Below are 9,661 nucleotides of genomic sequence, written 5' to 3' on the forward strand. Positions count from 1 at the left end.
ACATGGGCCTGGGGTATAGTTTGTGAAATTTTATACCAGACCCGAGTTCCGATTAAGACCCTCAATTTTTTAATGTAAAAATGATAAAAAAACAATATGGGTTTGTTGGGTATGATTCGAGTTTGGTTCGTGTAGTTCTTATGGGCCCTGGGTATGATTTTTCTTATAATAAACCTTATTAGACTCGAGTCCAGACCCGATACCATACCCAAAAATCTGGTGTAAGTCTGGTTCCACCTGAGTCTGAACCAAACCCGACCCGTTGACACACTAGTAATGGCGACATGAGATAGGAGTACTTTAATATTTTTTTCATTTTTTTGTTATTCTTTTTATGATTTTTATCCTTTTAAATGTGATCTACATATTTTTGATCAGTGAGAAACGGTTCTTGGATCGTACAAATATGACACGTGGGTAATTTCTTTATACAGACCTACTTTGCCACTTTTTCTGAAATTCTTGATATGGACCTATATTTTTTTTACAATTATTAAATAAAGACCTGATCTAACCCACCATTACCTTTATTCAATTAACTTAATTAAGTTAAATATTTAAAATACCAAAAATACCCTCATACCTTTTTCCTTTTCATTCACTAATAATATATTTGTTATGGATATGATTAGAGTGTCAACGGGTCAGACTTTTATTGATTGGGCAATAGCCAGCCCTTGACATCCTTAGATCCGACCCAAAAGTGCACATATGCGAAAAATGTCAGATCCCTTTTTTTCCCATGGGAAATGTTGGGTGTCAGATCCGGTTTTGGATCTCATCTCACAATAAACCTATTAATTCAAGTAACGAAAATAAAGGGTCTTATTAGACCAAAAATTTACCAAGTACAACTTGAATACTTATCCAGTTCTAACATGGATATGAACAAGCCCAATTGTATACATTAACTATTTAGTCCACATTTGTATATATGCGGTCCAGTATGAAAATATGGTCGGATCTACTTTTGTATTTGTTTTTTGAAGTTTGGTTCTAGTTTTAGACCCATATCCGACTCAGGTGTCATGATAAAATTTTAAATCCAGTTAGAAGATTTGTACCCTTTGATATGGCATCCGCTGAAAAGAACATATACTCAACGATTTCACGTGAAAGTTGGGTGGTTTTAGCGTGATTCTAATTCAACTATAATGATATTATAATTTAGGTCCAACCCAGACCCAAATAATCCTAAATATATTTATCATGGATCTAGCTTCAATTATAACAAATGTTAACCTAAAATAGGTGGTGGTAAGTTTATAAGTTATAACATGTAATAAGGGCAGGTGTTTAGAAGGGCTTTCGTGTATTTTTAATGAATACGGGATTTTCGAAGCACTTTAGAGTGTGACTAGTGGTGTCAACGGGTCGGGTTTACTCTGAACCGACCCGTACCAAACCCTGTAGGGTCCTGGTATGTTGATAAATAAGAAGACCCAGGTCCGGACCCAAAAAATATGATTAATACATAGATCTGGGTATAGTTTGTAAAGTTTTATGCATTAAGACCTGCAATTTTTTAATGTAAAAATGATAAAAAAATAGTATTTTACCCCTTGTGGCCTGGGTCTGGTTCATGTAGTTATTATCGGAGTCCGTCCGGGTATGATTTCTCTTATGGTGAGTCTGATTTGACCCGAATCCAAACCCGATACTATATCCAAAAATCGGGTTTCACTTGGGTCCGAACCAAACCCGACCGGTTGACACCCCTACGTGTGACAGAAGTTAATCAAAGTTTTTTATTTGACCATTGTCAAGAAGAATATAGGGTCCATATCAGAAATTTGATAAAAAGGTGTTAGCAGACATACAATATCTCGCAAACTGTGCAATTGGATCAGTCACCGTACATTCGATCCGGCACGTGTTAAAATACTATGCTATAAGGCAATATCCTGGTAGAGAGCGACCCACCTTTTGCCGAGAGGGGATGAGGTCGTCAGAGCCTGCCTTGGATGCCGTTCTTCTTAAAAATGAACGACACTATCAAACAAGGTGAAGAGGCTCATTGTGAGCCGTTCATTTTATGTCACTCCGATGCCGTTCGTCATCAATCCTTCTCCTCCATTCATTTCTATCCAATGCCATGTCTTGGGTGAGGTTCAAAGCATTCATATCCTTTCTTATCACTTCCATCCAATGTCTTCCTGGGCCTACCCCGACCTCTTTTAACTAATATGTTTTTTCGTTTTTCCATAATAAAAAAAAAAAAAAAAATGAGACCCATCCAAATGATGGGAGCATACCCAAAATTTAATGTCAGGTTTCACCTTTCCTTAAATTCCTGATATGATCCTATATTTTTCCGCTATGGTCATATTAAGACCTTGAATTAACCTGTCACACAGCCTGGAGGAACGCTTTATAGTGCTCCGATTTTTTTTTCCACCTTTGTTCATTAAAAATGCATGAATGCCCTTCTAAGCACCTATCCTTATTACATATTATAAACTTACCTCCACCTACTTTCGGTTTATGGTAACATTTGTTCTAATTTGGGCCAGATCCATGATAAATATATATTCAGGATTATTTGGGTCTGTGCTGGACATAAATTATCATTACAGTTGAATTAGAATCAGGCTAAAATCACTCATTTTTCACATGAAATTGTCGAGTTTGTCGTTTTCAGAGGGCTGCATATCAAAGGGTCCAATCTTCTGTTAAACTAGAATATGTAAACCAACAAAATATATAAACTAGTATTAAAGATTTTTATAAGTTTTTTTTGCAAATCTAATCCTGCTGATGTATTCAGCATAATCCACTTGCTTGGAATTGACTATTGGATTTTCATAACCAGATCGATAAATGTGATTTTGTATGCTTGAGTATTTATAAAAAATTTGAGTGGTTGATTTTCAATCCTTAAAAGATCATTTTTATACATCCAATTTAAGAGTCTGTTTCTACAAAGCTATGTATTTAATTAGATGGCATTTGTATATATGGTACAATTTTAGAAAAAATTAAAAAGCTTTTGAAAATCTTTTTATATATTTTGCTGGTTTAGATATTCCAGTTACTCGAATCTTCTAACTGGATTTAGAAATTTATCATGTCACCTGACTCGGATATAGGTCTAAAACTAGAACCAAACTTCAAAAAACAAATATAAAAGTAGATCTGACCCATATTTTCATACTGGACAGCATATGTACAAATGAGGACTAAATAGTTAATTTATCTTGTTTATATCTATGTTAGAACCTTCAAGTTGTGTTTGCTAAAATTTTGGTCTAATAAGATCTTTTTTTTTCTTTACTTACATTAATAGGTTTTATTGTGAGATGAGATCCAAAACCGGATCTGACACCCAACATTTCCCATTGAAAAAAAAAAACGGATCTGAGGATGTCAAGGGCTGAGTATTGCCCAATCAATAAATGGCTGACCCGTTAACACTCTAATAAGATCCATAACAAATATATTAGTGAATGAAAAGGAAAAAAGGCAGATGGGTATTTTTGTTATTTTAAATATTTAACTTATGTTAATTGACTAAGGGTAATGATAGGTTAGATATTTGACCATTGTAAGAAAAATATAGGACCATATCAGGAATTTCAAAAAATTCTGGTACCAGAAATGAAATTTCAGTCAAAAGGTAGGTCCTTGTAATTTAATAATAGAGGTTAGATGCTTCACAGCTGACGCTTCCCATCCCAAATAGAAGAGGTCTTCTTCGTCCTTGACCAAAAGTTATCGAATAGTTCTGTAATTTCCTGTTAAAAGAAACAAAAAAAAACTCTTCGTTATCTCCCAAACACCTACACGTGCTGCAGCACGTCGTTTCCAGTTTCCCGTCATCTGATTCACCGACGCCGTTACCTCCTCCCCGCATATTCCGTTAGCCCACTCCCCGTCCGTACTCCGGACTCCAACCTCAAAATTAGGTAGCGCTTAAGAGCTCCCGTGCGTCACGCTCGACTAATCGGAATTCTGGAGTCGGGCTTTCGAGTCCGGAGGCGCTGAGTCATAACGGTGGGCCGAAGACGAGCACCATTTGTATTAGATCGGACGGCCGTGGGTCGTTTGATCGGACGGACGCAAGCTCGTCTACTGGTTATCAGCCACGTGTCACTCTCCGCCATTTCCGATCGTGATGATCGGTTTCATTTTCTCGCGATTATTTTGCGGCGTCTCGACAGAGGAGAAATTCCCACGATTCTCTCTCTCGCTCCCTCTCGTTTGTCTTCTTTCCTCTCTCTCTCTCTCTCTCTGAACGGGAGACGGAAGAAGAAGAAAAGTTCGTATTCCGGCAACCGATTTTCCCGTTCGTAGTCCGTTTTTTCCGATCGATCTTCGCTCTACGATCTCCTTTCTACGAGTAGTTTGGATTTTGATGGCCGTCCGTGCATCCGCAGACGAGCTCCTTCGTCTCGGAGAAGTTCCGATTCCTCGAAGACGTTCCGTTGAGGTTCTTGGGCTTCTTCATTGGAAAGAGTAATTTATTCGTCTCGGAATGTTTCCAATTCCTTGTACTCTTCTCCCTTGAAGCTATAGGGTACTTTCTAGACGGTGATCCTTGCGAGTTCAGTTCTTCCATCTCGATACGTCTCGGTTTCCTGATGCATTTATGCGTCTCGGGTGTTGTTTCTAGTTAGAAAATTAAAGTTTTGATTTTGCGGTGGGTTTTTACTTTTCTATAAAAAAGAAGAAAACGTGTCCTTTTTGGACCTTGTTTTTCAGTTTACGTTAGCTCACTAGTGGAAATTGAGGTCCTTTTTTTGATCTTTTTCACGCATTGCTTTCCTGTATTGACCATTTCCTAGGTGTGCAGTAGATAAGATCATAAGACTTAGAAACTCCACCATCCTGCGCATTTTCCCCTGTGTTTGGACGGTTTTGGCATTCTTGTTTCGTATTTGTAGGTTCGATCGTTGATCGATTACTTGATTAGTGTCGAAATTTTATCTTTGGGAGCTGAAAAGAGTTCGTCAATTTACTCAGTCGTACTTTGGAGTGTTTCGAGCTCAGATTTTAGATGATTTTGCAAAATCTGGAGTTCTAAAATGCAGTCCTCTCTCTCTCTGCAGTTTGGGACGGTGAAACGAAACGGACAGTCCATCATGAGATTTCGGAATTTGAAAGTTTCCTTTTTCTGATCCTTTTGTGTAAGCATTTGTCTTCGTTCTTGATTTTGAAAGTAGCTGGGCGGCGTATTTTTCTTGGCGTAGAAATAAATCATGCTCGGAGGTAGACGAGCCATTCCTACCCGGCCGAAAGATATCTCATTGAGATGTAGAGAAGTTAGAGCGAAGAGTGACCTTGCGGCGTAAAGCAAAGTAGATGCAAAGAAGGAGCGACTTCTCAAATCTTCTTATCATCGAGCAATAGAAATCTCAAACACAAGGCGTTCATTTTGGCGTAGGGGAAACGCAGATCTCTAATGAGAAGTCAGAGAAGAGAAGAATAGTCTTCAGAAAGAAGCTTGAGGGTTTTTGGAGCTCTTTTCCGGGTTTGGGCTTTCGGAACGCGAGTCTTCGGAAGTCGATCGAATAAAATTGCTTCCTTTGTGTTGACAGATCGACGCAATTGCAAGGGGATAGATTGTGCGTGAAGCTCGGCGAATATTCTTCGCTTGCAATGCAACTAGTGAAGTAGTCTCTCTCTCTCTCTCTCTCTCTCTCTCTCAGACACACACACAGACGGGGTGATCATATTGGAGATTGTCTGCGATGAGCGAGCTTCTCTCCAAGATGAGTCCCGGTTCGAATCTGGATCGCTTTCTGGACGGCACGACTCCATCCGTGCCTGCGATACCTCTAAAGAAGGTACCACGCCGAACCTTATGTTTTCCGTTCTGTAATATCTAAAACTCTATAAAACCAGTTCGATTCCTGTATCTTCTCAAAAGTCTCATCCAAGAAGCATGTTAGTTTGAAATGACTCGGAAGTAGAGCCAGATTGACTCCGATTTTTTCGTCTTTTCTGGTTTCTTTTCTCTATCGTCAGAGAATCGTTTGAGGAAAAACTGAGGAAACTCGGTTGATTTAATCTGGTTTAAGATCCTTTTTAGAATTCTCCCGATTCGTGCCGTCTAACCTGATCGAATCGGATGGACTAATCCGAGCCTCTTCCTGGTGATTTGTTTAGGGCTTAATGATTTACTGAACACAGGAGATGGAGGAGAGCAGAGCGTGGGAGCCGTTGGAGGAAATGCCGACTCAGTACTTCAGGTTGGCTGATCTGTGGGGCTGCTACGACGAGTGGAGCGCGTACGGGGCGGGAATGCCCGTCCTCGTGAATGGAAGGGAGAGGGTGGTCCAGTACTACGTCCCCTACCTCTCCGCCCTTCAGATTTACACCACCACTCCCCTTAAGCCGCCCCTTCCCGACCTTCACAGGTTTGCCTCTCTCTCTCCCCCCCTCTGTGTGGTGTGTCTGAGGAACTAAGCACCCCAGTTTCTTGATAGTGTCCTTGGATTGACTAAAACACTGTGGGTCCCACTTGTACTGAGCGCCATTCATGGTTGGACTTGGACTCTCTCTCTCTCTCTCTCTCTCTCTCTTTTTTTTTTTTTGATAGCCACTTGGATTCTCTATCTTGTTCTCTAAATCTGTAACCGGCTCTACATCAAGATAATGGGATCCCGTGTTGGTGGTGTATATAACTTTTGACTCCATGAGAACAGGGACCCTCGGAACGACGGTGACTGCAGCGATTCCGAGATGTCGAGGGGGAACGAGACGAGCAGCTCGAGCGACTCGGAGAGCTCTCCTTCGTTGAGCTTCAGGAGCACCGGGAAGTCCGAGTCGTGGGAGGACTGTGGGTCCGAACAGTCCGTGGGCGAGCAGGAGAGCGCTTGGAGCCCACGGGTTAGGCTGGGTCACCTCTACCTTCAATACTTTGAGTACGCGCCCCCTCACGCCAGAGTCCCCCTCATGGAAAAGGTATTCCCATTAGCCTGCCCTCTTTTAGTGGATGATTGGATCGGTGGACATGGATGAGTAGGGAACGGGGGACAGTTCAACAAGTCTAAAATCTATAATCGAGGATAATCTACTGCATCGAGTTTTTGGGACTTTATATATTGAATTTTTATCATTCATTCATTTAGTGGGTGACTTGTTTTGGATTACTAATTTTAGAATGTCTAGATGTATTTTTCAAAGCACTAAAAATCAATGGCCCACAATACTTTGTATTGTAATATTGTTTTAAATGCATTGTGAGCCGTGGATTTTTTTGTCTAAGAAACATAACTATGTCATAAAGTCTTCCTTTAAAGCATATTTTTTACTAAATAAATTACAAAAATTAATATATAATGTCCGATCAATGAGATGCTCAAAAATTAATATATAATGTCCGATCGATGAGATGCTCAAAGGGAGTTGTCTGATTGTCGTTATATATATATATATATATATATATATATATATATATATATATATATATATATATATATATATATATTAAAAACAAGACAGTTTAAGACCAGCTTGTTATGCCATGAGCTCAAGCTGAGCTTAGCTTACCACAAAAATGAGCCGAGCCAAGCATGAACACCTTTTGTTCGGCTCATTTTATGAGCTGGTCTAAGACCGACCCTCCAGGTGTCCTATTGGTTACAGCTGTTTTCTCTGTTATTTAACATGCATTTTTTAATTTTATTTTTTGCTTGTGGAAGATCAATGAGCTGAGCCGAGCATACCCAGAGCTATACAGCTTGAAAAGCGTTGACCTTTCTGCTGCAAGCTGGATGTCTGTTGCCTGGTAAGAACCTTGCCATAAACCCTTCTTATTCAACAGTCCTAATAATTGATGCCTTAAACCGTTCTCTTTAGCAATAGTAATAACAACTAATTTGGAATACGGACTTCAACGTGTAATGCCATGCCAAAACTAACAGCTGTAACCAATAACCATAATATCATAATTCTGTTTACAAGATCAACCTTTTTTATAATACTTAATGCATTGTCTATTCTCATTTTTTTTGGCTATAATACCAAATTAGTTTGTTGCCAAGATCGTCATGTTGAATCCTATATTTTCCAAACCCTTTGTGGGTGGCGAGCACAATGTAGTCAGTATCGGTATGGGCGATACCGAAACTCAAGTGAATCGTTCTGTATCGGTCAAAAAATAATAATAAAATATTATGTATCAATCATAACGTGATATGTGTTAAAACCATTAAAATAATATTAAAATAAAATAAATTTTAATATTTTTTACATTTATTAAATAATAGCTTATTCAAATGTGAAGCGTATTGATTTTCTGCCGATATGATATAAGTATCAGCCGATACAGGCCGATACGCACCGATACTGACAACATTGGGCGAGCATCCTCCCTAGATTTGAACAATTACATTGTTGCTATACTGGTTATACCATTGATATGTGGTTTTAAGTGGTGTTTTTTTTTGTCATTTGTGTTGTAGGTATCCAATCTACCATATTCCGGCTAGCCGTCCGGTGCGAGATCTGTCAGCGTGCTTCCTCACTTACCATACACTGTCTTTTTCCTTTCAAGGCAATGCTCGCACCTTACACACCGCTGGCACTTTGATCATTACATTATATATGCATGTCCACGATTGCTTCTTTTTTTTTTTTTGCTGTGTTGGATATGTAAACTTTTTGTACATCCATGGCATATCTGATTATGGGTCCGGGCCAGGATTTTTGAGAGTCCGATTGATGACATGACCATCCCAACTCATTATCATCGTCCTCTGTTTGTGAACGAGATCCATTAAGTGACTGCCTATGTGACAGGCTGTCATGTGATTAGCCAGTGTCACATAGGTGGGTACTCAACCGATCCTTGTATCCCTGCTCCGTTGTTTGACGTGTTGGTTGATCTTCACTGAATGCAGACAACCACAATGAGACATCGGATATGGATGGAAGTAGGGAGCAGTCGACGATCCGACTGCCTCCGTTCGGCATCGCCACGTATAAGATGCAAGGGGACGTGTGGCTGTCATGTGATGGGGACCAGCATCGCCTTTACTCGCTCTGGACCTCCACCTTGTCCTGGCTCGCTCAGCTGCAACAGCACCACCCTGACTTCCGCTTCTTCCTTAACCACAGAGACTGACCATCTCTCTCTCTCTCTCTCTCTCTCATGCAGTATGTGACGGCCATAGGCACTGTTATATTCTAGCGAGTTTTATACTTTATACCGTATGATTTATAAAACCCACGTCTTTGAGTTTACCCATCTTGCTTGTGCTTTGCTACAAATTGCTTGATGTATGGGCATGTAGATTGTAGAGAGAAGACAGCTGTAGTTGTGAATAATTTTGGTTCGTTTTGACTGGCATACTGTGTAAGATAGGTATCATGTAGATTTTCGGATATTTGGTGGTGCTTAAGCTGGTGAAAATCAGTGATGGTTGTTTATGTTTAAAGAAAACCTCTGTACTTGAGAATCTTGTGGTATTTTAATGGATGCCCATATGCTTGAAGCGTGGTTGTACCCATAGCGATAAAAGATCCAAAACGGCAATTTATTCACATGCTATTGGACAGCATTTTAATTTTTTTCATTTTTTCACGAGGCTCCTGCCCGGGTTGTTGGCAAACAACAAACGAATTTGTTTTCCATATTTTGCGATAAACACATACGAATGGAGATAAAAATTGGCCTTTTTTGTTAAAATGGTTGAACGATGGAGAAGAAGAGGAT

The 9,661-nt window shown here is 39.7% G+C and overlaps 1 protein-coding gene across 1 annotated transcript; it reads left to right on the top strand.

The window, feature by feature from the left end:
* The first annotated feature begins 5,509 nt into the window (after positions 1-5,509).
* LOC149848179 (uncharacterized) lies at positions 5,510-9,153 on the top strand. The gene is made up of 6 exons (XM_090003571.1): positions 5,510-5,786; positions 6,133-6,359; positions 6,648-6,906; positions 7,647-7,732; positions 8,409-8,587; positions 8,847-9,153. The coding sequence occupies exons 1-6, from the start codon at positions 5,691-5,693 to the stop codon at positions 9,068-9,070; spliced, it is 1,071 nt and encodes a 356-aa protein (XP_089859697.1). The 5' UTR covers positions 5,510-5,690; the 3' UTR covers positions 9,071-9,153.
* The last annotated feature ends 508 nt before the right edge of the window (positions 9,154-9,661 follow it).

This window comes from Nuphar pumila, chromosome 1, assembly GCF_984573655.1.
Source record: "Nuphar pumila chromosome 1, dmNupPumi1.hap1.1, whole genome shotgun sequence".
Classification (NCBI taxonomy): Eukaryota; Viridiplantae; Streptophyta; class Magnoliopsida; order Nymphaeales; family Nymphaeaceae; genus Nuphar; species Nuphar pumila.